Source organism: Taudactylus pleione, unplaced genomic scaffold (assembly GCF_031769625.1).
Source record: "Taudactylus pleione unplaced genomic scaffold, aTauple2 ptg000016l, whole genome shotgun sequence".
Lineage (NCBI taxonomy): Eukaryota > Metazoa > Chordata > Amphibia > Anura > Myobatrachidae > Taudactylus > Taudactylus pleione.
The window spans coordinates 10225545-10240818 of record NW_028284418.1 but is presented as its reverse complement, the minus strand read 5'-3'; the positions used below and the strand labels follow the sequence as shown (position 1 = coordinate 10240818).

The 15274-nt window shown below is 43.9% G+C and overlaps 1 protein-coding gene across 4 annotated transcripts in view; it reads left to right on the top strand.

Moving 5' to 3' along the window:
* The first annotated feature begins 9934 nt into the window (after positions 1-9934).
* Positions 9935-15274, top strand: part of CPSF4L (cleavage and polyadenylation specific factor 4 like) — a 36175-nt gene continuing 30835 nt past the window's right edge. For 2 of the 4 annotated variants that reach the window (XM_088473125.1, XM_088473099.1), the window contains exons 1-2: positions 9935-10144; positions 12128-12292. In XM_088473125.1, the coding sequence (XP_088329251.1) occupies positions 12190-12292 (103 nt within the window). In that variant the 5' untranslated portion in view covers positions 9935-10144; positions 12128-12189. Of the gene's footprint in view, positions 10145-11745; positions 11833-12127; positions 12293-15274 lie in introns of those variants that run through there. The other 2 variants (XM_088473116.1, XM_088473109.1) reach the window with 2 other exon arrangements.

Sequence of the window (15274 nt, the reverse complement as noted above, 5' to 3'; positions counted from 1 at the left end):
TGATACCATGTACTGACTTAAGTGTAGGGCAGAGTTTCCCAAACTCCGCCATTATAGTTCAGGTTTAAGGATATCCAGACTTGTGCACAGGTGACTTAATTAGTACCCAGTCAATTTGATTTAACCATCTGGACTCAAACATATATATCCTTAAAACCTGGATGGTAATGGCGGAGTTTGGGAAACTGTGATGTAGGAAATAATGGTCCCCATGTAGTTTAGCACCCCAGCTATACTGTGTTAAACTGGTAACAACTATAAAGAGTCAGTCTTAACTTAAAGACATGGAGGCTGATTCTGAGTGACATGCGGCTGCGTCTTTATGCAAACGCCGAATCAGATTATATTAATACTGAGACGGCAGCTTGCAACATCATTCGGCGGTGCCATTCTGTCTCAGTGTGTCTTTAGATGCACCATCGAAACTTACAGCATCCGATGTGGTAGCTGCAGTTTACCCATCTGAGTATGGCGTCCTATGGATGCAACCGCTTACAGTGACTAGGCTGCATCTGCTCAGCCACCCCCAGTTACCTCCCAGGAACACCCACTGAATTCACAGACCCTGTATCCAATTCTGTTCTGCGTCTGTGAGCGCTAACAATTAGGATGCATGCACACACTTACAATATTGGCCACTTGCGTGCGACTCAGGCCCATGTTGAAAATAACAGAAATGTATATAATCCACAGCAACCAGTAGAGCACTATATAACTCTGAGACCAGTGCTGCTTAGATAATAAAGACAAGTATCTCATTGCATATATCCATAGTTACCATCATCTTAACACCATTTATCAGGGCACTGTGCTACTGATCTGGGGCATCCAAGTACTGCAATAGCCATTATGTCATGTATACTGAAATGAATTATAATGCTTTCCTTAATAAATATTGCCTTGCAGCAATTAGAGAATAAGAATAGCTGAGAATTATAATATATATATATATATATATATTATATAGAAAAAGAGGAATTGTAGTGTGTAGTTGGTACAATACTGAATCATATGTATGTTTTTAAGGACAAAACTTTAAAACCTGGGACAGTTTTTGGAAATTAGGGACAGTCAGCACTCAGCGGTTATGTGGCTGCTGGCTGTGGGTTACGACTTTGTACTGTCAAACAGGGAGTTTTTTTTTATTCTGCCTAAGGGACAATATGAAGCCGCTATGATTCAGGAGAACAGACTTCTTGGAAACAACTTTTACGTGGATGTATGACAACATTTCCCAGAGGTGCTCTCCTACATAGGAATAATCTCTGCTAGAGGGGTGATTCACCATCACTTATAATAAGCAAGACTGAATATAAGAGAAGCTGAATACTATAGGGAGAGGAATCAAAGAGTTGGGCACAGTATTTTGGCCCAGATAATATGACAATCATTCTGGGGATTTATTGTATTTGATTATGAAATCCTTCTTACATATGTCACATTGATTACTTAAAACTACAACCAAATCATACAAACCATGCCCTAGTATTTGGGCACTTTTAGAGTAGATCGGCATGCAAACGTGTCCATGGTTTTCTTCAGTACAGGTCAAGGTCTCTGTCAAAGATGCATGGTACTAAGGGGTCGATTCAGAGATGGTTGATAATGCAGTCGCATACACAGTTGTCACAATAGCGGTTGCGGGAATCAGGGCCGACGCTTCCATTAGGCAGCTGCCTATGGGCGCTGGAACCTGAGGGGCTGTACGCTGAGGCTGCCTTGGAGAGGACATTGTCTTGCCTCTCCCAGAAGCCACTCCTGCCAGCCCTGTGAAACCGGACTTCCCCAGTGGCGGTTGCCCATCTACACCCACTTCCAGATCTCTCTCCTGCCCTTGGAGCCTCAATAGACTCAAAGCAGTTTACACCATCTTAAGATGGTGTAAACTACCGGTACTATACTACAACAAGCTTTGCTTTTTGGAGTTTAGTACAAAGGGGTCAGATCGTAGTACCCATTGATAATAATGGGGACTACAATCGCCAGGCCTCTGCATCTATCTTTGGGCCTGATACAGAGGTGGACAGTAATGCAGTAGTGTGAATTTATGCTAATGCTGCAGTACACCCACCTGAGGGTCTAAATAAGTACTGGGTGAGGGGGAGGGGCACAGGCCTAGGGTGCCTAGAAGCCTAGCACCGGCCCTGGCGGGAAAATGCAAATGCTAACCTCAGCCTTTCCTTTGTACGGGCAGGGCCGGCAACAGAAAACTCGGGGCCCGGTACACTGATGTCTCTGGGGGCCCCACCTTCTCACCACCACTCCCGATCCCATACATCCCTCCACTGCATGTGTGATATGTGAAGCATGATATATTAACTGAAACATATGCCAGCCTTTAAATAAAGTAAAAATACACTATGACTTACCACACTGTCTCTCTGTCACTGATGATGCAGACTGTAGTTCTTGTCTGACGTCTCCTCCAAGGTCTTGTTGATGACAGTGCTATGGATGCCTCAGGGGTAGGAGGAAGGGTGTCTGCAGCCAGCCATCCATACTACTCATCACCTTCCTCAAATTCAGCCTCATCACTGTCCTCAGCCCAGAAGCCCCCATCACCTTCTTCCGTCCCCAGCCCCCATCACCCTTCCTCTGCCCCTTCACCTTCCTCCGTCCCTAGCCCCCATCACCTTTCTCTGCCCCAGCCCCTAACACCTTCCTCTGCCCCATTCACCTATCTCCATCCCCAGCCAGTGTCACCTTCTACTCCCAGAACCTTCCTTTGCCCCTTCATCTTCCTCTATCCTCAGCCCCCATCACCTTCCACTGTCCCCAGCACCATCCTTTGCCCCCAGCCAATGTCACCTTCCTTTCCCCCTTCATTTTTCTCTATCCACAGCTCCCATCACCTTCTGCTGCCCCCAGCCCCTTTCAGCTTCCTATACCCCCTTCACCTTCTTTTGTCCCCAGCACCCTTCATCATCTTCCCCTGTCCCAGCCCCTATTCCTCTACCATCCGGGGATCTATCCACTTCCATCCCCTCAACGGTAATGTCTAAATTCCCTTCCCCTCAACACCACAGCCTGCCCGACATGCGGCAACGTGACCTATGACGTCATGCCACCGCGTTGCTCACCTAAAGGCCAGGTTACTGGGGACTCGGAGCTGGGGATGTGCGGCCACTATGGGTCCCGGCGGCTGTGGCCTGCCGGCTGGAACAGTGACGGCCATCCACGGCCCATGTTTTGTGCCCGTCTGGTCCTTGGGGCCCCTCTGGACCTCTGGGCCCAGTACGGGTGTCCTTTTAGTCCCCCCCCTGTTGCCAAGCCGGTGTGCGGGATGGAGTGTACGAGCATTGAGATGCCCACTTTCAGGCACCGTAGTCTGTGCATTTGCAATGGAGGTTGTAAACATTTCAACATCGAAGCAACATCAGTCGCACCATCAACATTTGCAGTAGCCCATTATCTAGTCTGGCTTCTCTCCTCTAATCCAACTAAACATGGCCTCTGAAGCTGTGGATTTCCTTTGAGAACGCAGCAGCATTCCCAGACTCTCCCATAAAATGGCCCCTTTTTGTGACCACTTAAGGTCACCTCCCAGTTTTTACCCAGATACGCCCAGGGATTGCCAACCCCTTCTCAAGTGTTAGCAATGACATACGCAATTGCGAAGGGCATTGTCGAAGCTGAATAATTGGCTGAGACAAGTTCAGTTTAAAATTTAATCGCGGCGACGCCATCTTGCGAATGGCCGCAAGACTCCATTTTGGAAATGAGATCGCAAGACACCATTTTTGTGGTCAGCGTCAATTCAAGTTATAACTCAGGAGCGAAGAACAGATGGCGATGTTTTTGTTAACCTACCAAGGGCAACTGGAAAAACAAGCTTTCTGAGTAAAAGTAAATAAGAAGAGACAATGGGTATTTTTACATACAAATTGGGAATCCCTGGATGCAGATAAAGTATAGTTGTGGCAATTGTAATATAATATCTACACAATTGGATTTGTCTGAATCCTAGACAGGATGGCCCCAGATTCCACAGCTTGAGGTGGTAATACATTTGCACTTCACACAAGAGTCTGTGAGAACAAAAGAGGTTTTGTTTTCCTTTGAACACACAACAGGTGGGGGCCTGCTGACAGAGGGCATGTAGAACTACAACCCTCAGCCATCCACACTGCTGGATGTTCACTTTGTGTATGAGAAATTATGCACTTAAATCTCACCCATTAATACATATTCGCACACAAGGTTCCATTAGCATCAAATTGTATGATTCAAGTTGGTTAAGTTAGTTTAAATGCTAAGAAATAGAGGTTTTTGATATCTAAGGTATTATACACGATAAGCAAGGTGTGTTTGGTTTTGTTCTGGTGCGTACGCTTTTTACAGAATCCCGGTGTTATCGGTGGAGAAATCGCATCATGCAAACTCAAGTTACGGATCGCAGAACTTACAAGCAACAAAATGTTTAGTTGATGGAATGTTACAGGAGGCGTTACCAGAAAGACTCCGGCTGTTAGAGGCAGGGAAAGTCTATTTGAAACAACCTGTTAAATGTGTCGTTACATATGCTTCTCCTCTGGGAACCAATGAGATCAGCAGGAAGTTCCCCCTTTGTCCTGTTTCAGTCTGGGGGGGAATAAATACATGTGTCCGAACACTGGTTTGCCAGTTCATGCTGAATTTTGGGTGAACTGAGGATATCTAGTCAGAAGTCTATCTCTGGGTCCAGAGGCGCAGCATATGTATAACCGTACTTGGGTCTGTATTATTTCCTTTTATGCCTAACTTGTGTATGTATAGATTGCGTGTAACTGACTGTACTTTTACCTGAATAATACTTGTGCGTTGGAAACACAGATTCCACTCCTGTCTTTATTTGCGGTTAAACTGCATACGCAATTAGCATTCTGTTTAGAGGTTTTAGGCAGGGTTTTGTCTTAGAGGTTCTAGGCAGGTGAATCTTAGAGGTTTATAGGAAGGAATATATTAAAAGGTTTATTGACGAATTCAACAGCATAGAACACTTAGGTTCACCCGTGCGCAGTAAGGGATTACTGGATTTATTGTGCATGTGCAGAATAAAAACATTGCTCAACTGCAAAATGTTTAGTACATGGCCACCTTTAGTCTTTCATCTGGCCTAAAGTACACAGTTGGAGATACACTAAGTGGTTGGCCCCGTTTCCCCATGGTAGTGGTCAGGTCTCCTAGGCATTGGGGATCACATGGGTACCCTCGATTTCAGTCTCAGCCTTTCAGATTCAGATACTACTGGTGCTAACCTGCACACATATTGCTATAATTGAGACTTTGCATATAACCGAAATTGCAGAATTTATGGTGGCTGCATTTTACGCTTGCAATTGCATCAGTCCACTGTTTTTTTTAGTTCCTGTGATTACTCTGCACATACCAGGAAGTGTTTGTAAATGTCATAATGGGTGACATCACTAATTACATTACAATGGTTGATAGTCTTTGCAATATGTGCAATGACTGACTGACTACACAGTGGGTGGAATTAAATTCTTTCTAGCCCCTATCGCGCCCGACGGAGCTATTCAATTCTTGCTCCTGTCGGGCACGATGAGCTGCCAGCGCTACATTTCAGCTCGCAGCCCCTGGGGGATGAGAGCTGAAATGTGCGAAAAGTGACATGTTTGGGCGCCCAAACATCACTTTTCGCGATCGCGCCCAGCACTTTGGTCGGGTTTAGCTGCTTTACGCGGCTAAACCTGACCTCTATGAGCGCGATCAGCACGAAAATCTTGGACAATTGCATAGCGGCCCGCGATCTCCTGTCACTTTAGACGGGAGATGCGGGCCGCGAATACAATTGAATTCCGCCCATTAAGTGACATCACAATATAGGTCATTATTGATAACATCACAACAGGTGAAATCACTGACAAACACTGTAATCGGTGCATCATCACATTGGGTTACATTATTTTTTACTTCAAAATGACTGACATAACTGACACTGTGGATGACATCACAAAAATGAACATAGTAATGGTGAAATGACTGGCATCACACAGGACATCACAATATGTGACATCAGAGTGTATAAAAATGGATGACATAATAGATTAAATCACAATGGTTGACATCATAATAGGGACATAACTAGCATCACAAAAATTTACATGGTGACATCACTGTGTGACGAACTAACATTATTAGTGATATCACTGATGACATCACAATTAGTAACGCCATTGATGAGTTTATCATGGATGATATCACTATGTGTGAAATCAAAACAGTGCGCCACAATAGGTGACATATTCATGACCACGCAATGGGTTACACCACTTATAAGCATAGAATGGGTTACATAACTAATGATGTCACAATGTGTGCAGTAACAGATCACAACAGGTGACATTAGAATGGATGACATCACTGAGGACATTGTACTTTGTGACACCACAATGAGTGAAATTGATTATATTAATGTGGGTGGTTCAATACAAAGATTACTCATAATAACATGCTTAGCATCATTGGATTACTCACAATAACCTAATCGGCCTCAATGGTTCACAAATAAACTGCTGAGCATGACTGGATTACTCCTAATAACCTGTTTAGCATCACTAGATTATACACTCAGGACTGGTCAGCTATTAAGGATGTTTTCTCACCTGATATTTACCATCTTTCGGGTTTCATCTTCAATTGAAACCAGACGTTGAGGTTCGTTGTTTTTGACTGCTCTAATGTTGGTTGGTTTTGTCCTTTCCGGTCAAAACAGACGGCAAATTGACGTTAAAAACAGGGAAAAAGTGTGGAGTTCCCCCCCGAATCCATAACCAGCCCCCGACCTCTGAACCTAGGTTGGTATTGGAAAATAGGGGGGGAAAAAAAAAAAAACACAGTGTGGGGTTCCAACTATTATCCTAGAACTAGGCTGAACCAGTCGGAGGATAATGCTACAGCGGGGAGGCATACATACATTTTGGCCCTCTGCCCTAATGTTAATCAGACCCAAACTGGTCTGCCTAGTGCTGGAATCCCTAGGGAAATGGGGACCCCACACTGTCTCCCTGCTATAGCGTTATCCCCGGCTGGTTCAGCCTAGTGCTGGTTATTTGAAAATAGGGGGAACCCCATGCTGTTTTTCCCCCTATTTTCCAATACCAGCCTAGGTTCAGAGGTGTGGGCTGGTAATGGATTTGGTGGGGGGACCCCACGCTTTTTTTTACATTTATTTTAAGCATTTATTGCCTTCTCAACCTAACAAAGCCTGCATAGATCAGTAATCTGTGTAGGGCTTCACCCAAACTCATCTGTCACAAGCAGGTCTATTGTTTGGGTGGGTTTGCCGTAAATTTTACGGTCGATTTTTGGTAGGTTTTAAAATGGACCATTAGTAAATCTGCAGCTCCTACACTTGTCTATGTGAAGGAATCTGTAAATAATCCGATGTTCTTAAGATGGGTTTTTGCCATCAGCTTTTATTGACCTTTGTTTACGGACAAATTATTTGTTCCTGTAGGTGTGTATTACCAGTAAACGGTGTCTGTAACTTACAACAGGCAGATGTAGTGCAGAATTACACCAGGTTGACAACTACAACATGCATGATTTTTCTATGATCTCTCCTAGCCTGTAATACTACCACGTCCTATGCACTAGTGCCCCGATTCAGAGTTGAATGCTAATGTTGCTGCTGTTGCGTATGCAGCTTCTATGCGAAAATATTCAAATGTCACAGCCACTGGGAGATGTTTTGAGATGCCCACCTGCGGCTTTGTAAATCCAACTATCTGCGTAAAATGTTGCAGCATCTGGGTACAAAGACGCAACAGCAGTCACATATCATTTGATTGTTGCAGTCCTGAGTGAGTCTATGGAATTGAGATGCTGGAACCATGGAACTCATTCAGAGCCGGACGCTATTTGCGGTCATTCGTTCAGAAAAAAGGGGTGGCTATTCAAATGAACCGTTCGCTCTTTGCGGTCTGTTCACGCCTCTAGGTCTGAACGAGCGAACAAAACTCGCGGTCGTTTTTTGGATAACTACGCCCCCTGGCCGCTCGCATCCTACGTCATATCCGCTATTTATTAGATTAATCGAGTACATCGACCAGCGTATGAACTGCTCGCTATTCTTGTGGTTGGTTTTTCCTACCGCAATCTTGCGAGCAGTTCTGACTAAAAAATAACCCAGTGACGTGGTCAATGACGCTGCTGTATTAATTATGCACACCAATAAAACGCCCGTTTTGACCTTTAAGCACGCCTGCGTTCGGATTTCCACTCCCCGTTTTCAAGCACCTTCCCATGTTACCACCCACATACGCCTCCTCATGTCACTCAAAATAGCAGGCATTCGCCATTTAGCGAACAAACGATTTTCGTCCGCACTGACTAGTTCGCGCATGCGTATTACGATCCGTACGCATGCGCAGTTGGGCAAACATCGCTCGAAACTAACGAGTGGCCGCTTACGAGCGGCTCTGAATCAGGCCCCATATTCCTTGCATATGGGATTGCAGATGCAGGAAGTGACACACCCCGAAACGGTCATGACATGCTTGTGTCCTTTGTCGCCACTTCCCGTACGCTCCCTGACTGTTTATTTATTTGCAGTGAAATTCTCGCTGCGAGCGGCTATGGTGATATGACGCATGCGCAATGCGACTCAGGCGGCCGATAATCACTCAACTTTGAAAACATGTGAATCAGGCTCAAGGTACAAATACTAAGCAATGTCTTCTGTAATGACCCGGAACGTCTTGTCCTGAATGGCAATTCTCTGGAAGGAGAAAGGTTGCTATGTTGTGAAAGGTGAGCACTGGGCAGCCATAATAAAAATCAGGCCCACCTGGGAGCTGCCTTTCTCCTTTTACCTGGGCATTGAAGGACCATTTAAACTTGTGCATATTATTAGTTTTACAGAACTGGTCTGTACTTTTAATGTGAATCCTTTTTGACCTATGAATGTGAGCTTTATAAAGGCAAGTACATTATACCCAAAGGGGTCACTCACAACTACTCCTCAATGTAACATATCATATAGTAAATAGGGGGTACAGCAAAGGAACCCCAACTGTTATCTAAAGCCAAGAAACCACTCACTTTGTGGTTCAGGTACATAATCTGTCCGTAGTTCTTTAATAAAGATCCACAAGACCATATTAACAAGCTATAGACGAACTGCAGTGTTTGCATTATCCCTGCATAGAAAAAAAAATAACAGGCTGTGGGTCACCACCCAGCTCCAGGTAACAGTGAAGATCCCAGGTGGAACCTGCTGTTTACAAGAAAGTATGTTACATTGTTACATTGAGGTGGAGCTGTCCAAAACCGAACATTAAATTAAATCACGCAAACACATGAGGTAAAAGAACCTTTTCTCCTATGACTTTTTTTTAGGAAATGACAGATAATCTTCAGCAGTATTTTTGTAGGAGAAAATGACAGAGTAGTCTGCGAAGACATGTCACATCTATGCTACTTGTGCAGCACCGGTACTTACAGAAGCTGCGTGCACATCCTGTGTGGGCCCATGAGAAGTGGCTGTGTTTGGCAGACCTGCATATAATTATACTATGCGTCTGCCTGGAGGCCACAAAGCCGAAGACTTGGGCATGCTCACAGTGTAGAGGTTCCCAAACGCGCTCCTCTAGTCCCCCCCCCCCAATAGATCAGGTTTTAGAGATATCCATGGTTGAGCACAGGTGGTTAAATCAAATTGACTAATAAAGTCACCTGTGCTCAACCATGGATCTCTCCAAAACCTGAACTGTTGGGGAGTCTTGAGGGCCGCGTTTGGGAACCTCCGATTTAAATAAAAAAAAAAAAAAGAGTATAATAAGGCAGTGGTACTCAAACTCTGTCCTCGGGACCCCAAAGAGTTCATGTTTTCCAGGCCACCTAGCAGGTGCACAGGTGTATTCATTACTCACTGACACATTTTAATAGATCCACAGGTGTAGCTAATTGTTTCACTAGTGATTATGTGAGGAGATCTTGAAAACATGCACTGTTTGGGGTCTTGAGGACAGAGTTTGTGAACCTGTATAATAAGGCATTACAAATTGGAAGGACAAGAAAACCTAAGTAAATGAGCAAACACATGTTTTCTACAAGCAATGAAAGATAGCACTGGGACACTGTATTATAACATATGATATTTGTGGAACGGTTTATCCATTATTTCTATTTCATTTGATTGGTATGTACTAAGGACAGGAATAATATGGGAGTACTCTTCCATTGATAAGGCTCTTTCAGATATGCAAATCCTCACACACACTTTATCTGTATTTTCTATGTCAGATTTTTACATTTCTGCTTTGATACAGTTTTCTAGCATCCTGTAAGGTAAATATGTTCTCCATACAGTATTTAATAACATGCTTTTATTGTATAATTATTGCTATGGGACCCTTAGGATTTTTTACAAAAATTTGAAAAATTGTGTTTTTACACCCATTTCACATTATTTTAGGATCGTATAAATGTAGTAAAGGGCTTTGTAGCAGTTTTTGTGAAAAACGACTTCAAGCCCTTAAATTTGTCTATTTTTAGTAAACACTACTTATAATTGGGAATGCGATCGGCTTCAAATTCACCAAAGAAAAAAAAAATCGCTTACCTGCATCTAGGGGATTGGTAATCCGCTGTGCCTCAGGTCAGCTGATCGCCAGAATCCTGCTCTATGACCCCAGCATCTGACTTGTAAACCTACTTTTTTTTTTTTTTTTTTTTTTTTTTTACAGTGATCAGCTTGTGGTAAAGATTTATGGAGTATTTTAACTTTTTTTCTGCTTGCTGAATAGCAAAATATGTTAAAGCACTGTAGAGGGCAATGCTCTCTACAGTGTGATACTCTGCGAGATGGGTATTAATGGAGAAAATAATTGTTATATTCTCAGTTAACCGTTTGCTGAATAGTGAAAATACTTTTAAATAAAAAAAGTGGAAACGATTGTTTTCACATTAAGTAAATATTTAATTGCTGAATAGAGCCCTATATAACAGCAGACCAGGCACCTACACAGTAAAACAGTAATTTTGTATGCTGAACCAATAATCGTCCATTCACTTTAATAGGCGTTAATTGCATCACTGACATATTAGGCAGTTTCCTAGTGAATTGATGGGTCCACTTCATGTCAATGTTTTCATATATTTAAACCAGTAACACACATTAGTAATATGAAGTCACATTTATACTCCTTTTACATCGGAGCTAAAACCCGGGTTATTGCAGGGTTAACCCGGGCAGCTCCTTGGTGTACAAGGGGAGAGGGTTGGATTGCCGGGTCAAGTGACCCGGCAATCCAACCCAGGTAAATAGCAGGGTATAACACGTGCGTAGCCGTGAAACCCTGCTGTGAGAACAGCGCACTCCGGGTCATGATGACCTGCAGTGCGCCACAAACCGGCTGATAGGTCCGGCTTCAGTGGCGTTTGGAGATGACGTCATCTCCAAGCGTCCACTTTCACGCCGGAATAGCCGTTCTGTGCAGACCCGACTGCGATGTGAGGATATTCCCGAGTCGGCACCAGCTAAATTCCGGGTCTGATCCGGGTAGGAACCCTGTTGCAACTCCGGGTCAGACCCGGAATTTTGGTGGAAAGGGGATGTAGATGTAGACATAATGAAAACATCACAAACCGTCACTGTTTCTCAGGATCTATAAAATAGATACAAAGAGAACTCCAGCCAAAACCCGGAGCAAATAATGTTTGAGCAAGGTCACACAGAACTCCTCTGCTGCAACACAGGTGTGCTAGTCAATGCCTGCCAGTACGAACTCACCTGTTTCACAGAAACAACTATCAGCTCTGGAGAGCGTGGGATGAAATTCTGTGAATAGGGGGCTATTAGTGTCGCTGCTTTAAGACTGATGAGAAGTATGCATTTTTGGGTTTAACTCGTGAGCATTAAGTATATAATTGTATTCTGCTAATTGAATATCCTGGCTCAGTCTGTGAAGTAGTTTGTCATTTTAACAACAGTCATATGTATTAATATATAGATAACTAGATTTTTTTTTAAACAAATGCTATCCATTTACTTACATAGTTGATGTGTTGATTTTATATATTATTATATGACATATGTATCTTTGCATATTTATGTATAGTATGTACAATTGCGTGCTTAATAATAATTTGGTTAATCTCCTCCTTACATTCTCATTTTTAGAAAGCGCGTACTAGTTTTTGTTTTGCTTCAAAAGGCATCCTTCAAGTCTGCTATTCACAGCCATGCAGGAACTAATTGCTGGGCTGGAAAAGTTCAGCTTTGACCTTGAAAAGGATGTCGAAGGTCAGAGGGGATCCCTGATCCTGCCCTTCCAAGGCATGGACAGTAAGTATGATATATAACATTCATTGTTGCCATTTTGTATGTATAATGACAACAAATGGGTTAAAATAGAGACCAGAGTAACCACTCAACAGCAGGATGTTCATAAATAATGTATTGAAAAGAATGGACATTAACACTCAGCCCTTTCTTATACATTATTAACAGTCTCTTAACTTCATAAAATACTAAGAGTTAATTTGTAACAAGGAAACCCCCCCCAAAAAAATAAAAATAAAAGTTCGGTAAATAGGTTGAAAAAGCTAAAATATTCCTCAAAGTGCATCAGATTTTGCCCAAATGGAACCTGTACAAGCTGCTGTGTACAACATGCAAGGATCAGTAGTTTGGTGTGTGGGGTTAGGATGCAGGGGGGGAGGGCTAGTATAATTACGGAGCCCCTGTCGAGATTCTGAGCATTGGGATGCCGCTGTTGGTCTTTTGACCACCGGCGTCATAGGCAAACTCACGGGGGGTTTCCGTCTGCCTGGAAACACCCCTCCCCAGCCCATACCATGACCACAATAGAATTAGTAATTTAATAGAATTTTACTAGTGCTGCATGTTCTTCACAGTATCACAAATGAAATAATTAGCACCACCTGTGGATCTTTTAACATGTATCAGTCAGTAATAAATAACCTGTGCACCAACTAGGAGATCTGGAAAACATTCACTGTTAGGGATGTGCTGCTATAGAGCCCAATATGTACATATATGTCCAGGGCAGTGCTAGGTTATTCTGCTGCTCCCCCAGACTCCCGGATTTGCTCTAATGCTCTGTAATGGTGCCCACATCTAAAATAAATACATTCAGCTCAGGCAGTATGACCCTACTGCTGCATCTAATGGCTTATTTTGATCGCTGGTCCTGTATATGCTGGAATTATGACACACAATATACTTTGTATGACGCATATTAAAGCTGGTTAAGTGCTAATTATGCTCTCTTCATGGACTGGCCACACTCAATCTAAAATTAAGCATTTGGAAACCCCCCTCTAGAAATCCTGCGTTTGCCACTGGGCGTCCCGACTGCCGGTCTCACGTATGTGTTCCGTTTTCCCGGGGAAACCACTGTGGTTTCATCATAAATGTTAGAGAATAAAGACTGCAACATACAGGGGTGTATCTATAACTGGTACAGGGTGTGCGGTGCACATGAGACACCCTGCACCCATATTATCTAAAACTTATCTCTCCAAGGTCCCGCGTCGGGTCTCTCAGCGCTGCACAAAATGCCGAAAAATGGGCGCTGCTTCCATTTTTGTCTGCGTTTTGCGCATGCGCAGTGGGGAAATCATCGTGAAAATGGCAGCCCAGAGTCTACTGATGCTGCGGTGGCCAGCAAGCCGCGTCAGTCGGTTGCCGGCCGCCGGGGAGAGAGGAGGGGGTCCCGGACGGGGAATGCACATGGGCCCCCTCTTACATATATAATGTTGCCAGACAGTAACTTTGTGATGGAAAGCTATCGTGCAAATACGAATACCACTAATTAGGTTTACCTAACTAGTCATGCAAATTCAAACACATGACTGCAATGCAATTAGTACACATACATGAATGTATCATTCAAGTAATTAAGTGCAACTTGGCAATATGTATAATTCACTAAAATGTCAGATGTTGCTTCTTGCTAAATAAAACACTATTAATTACCAATTTATTTTATTGTATAGTAATAAAAATAACTGATTTTGTAAATGGAAAATAAAAGTTGTAGAACTTAAAGTCCAAGGGCCAAATTTACTAAGCGGCGGGTTCTAAACACCGGCGGTTTGATTGCAGGTTCTATTCTTTTCTAAACCCGGGGGGTTTGGTGGCGGTTTTGCAGCCGTTTTTAAATGACAGCCCTGTTCTATTCTATTCTTAAATTGATGGCAGTCTTGCAGTGGTTTTGGCCTTAGTAAATCTGCAGATAGCAAAACCGCAGTCAAAACACATTTTAGGGCTGTCATTTAGAAACTGCTGCAAAACCACCACCAAACCCCTGGGGTTTAGTCCTGAATAGAACCCGCCGTCAAACCGCCACCAAACCGCTGGGGTTTAGAACCCGGTGCTTAGTAAATTTTGCCCCAAGTATACAGTCAGACAGTTTTGTAGTTCCTGCCTCAGGAATACATTTTCTTTAAAGCGAACTTATCAACTCTGTAGTTCTCTTTATTTTTCATTGGCCTACAGGCCATTCATAGATAATAGTCAAAGTTTCCCTCTTCATCCAAGTAAAGGTGGGTACACACCTGACAGATATATATCTGCAGATCAAGTGATCTGCAGATGATGGTCGTTCATGCACACTGAATGACCATCATCTGCATGCTGCAGCGGGTCCTGGCGGCTGGGGGGGCGGGTAGAGGGCGTGGCCTAACCGTGGGAAGCCTGGCCACTCCCCCTTCAGAGAAAAAAATAACATTTGTGACGTAGCGCTGGGGAGGGGGACGATGTGTGCCCCTCAGCCCGGCGCACAGCCAATGGGGGGCGTGATCAGCATGATAGCTCCCCCTATGGCATAGGAGACTGCTCAGGCTGCAGCTTTAGCAGCCTCGGACAGTCTCTCAGTGCAGCCCAGCACATCGTCTGTACACACGGGCCGACGGGGGCACGATATATTGGCCGATCAATTGATCGCACTGGCGTCACTAGGGGGGTGCAGGCCGCACATTTCCACGAAGCCACGCCCCTCCTCTCGGCGCGCACTACAGCTACTCCTGCCGCACCGGGTGCCATGGAGGTAAGTGATGCCTCTGATTGATCGGCCAATATATTGGCCAGTGTGTACCCAGCTTTAGTCTCTGTGGTTCAGCAAATATTATGCTCAGTCTGGCTAGCATGCTATTTGTGACCACTGCCCTTGCTGTGCTCCACAGGGGGGCTGCAGACTGGTAGGAAGCTCTGTTTGACAAAAATAACACTTGCTCCATATTCTAACTGCCTGCCAATTTACTAGTAAACTGAGACAGTATGAGGGGATTTTTTTTATTTATT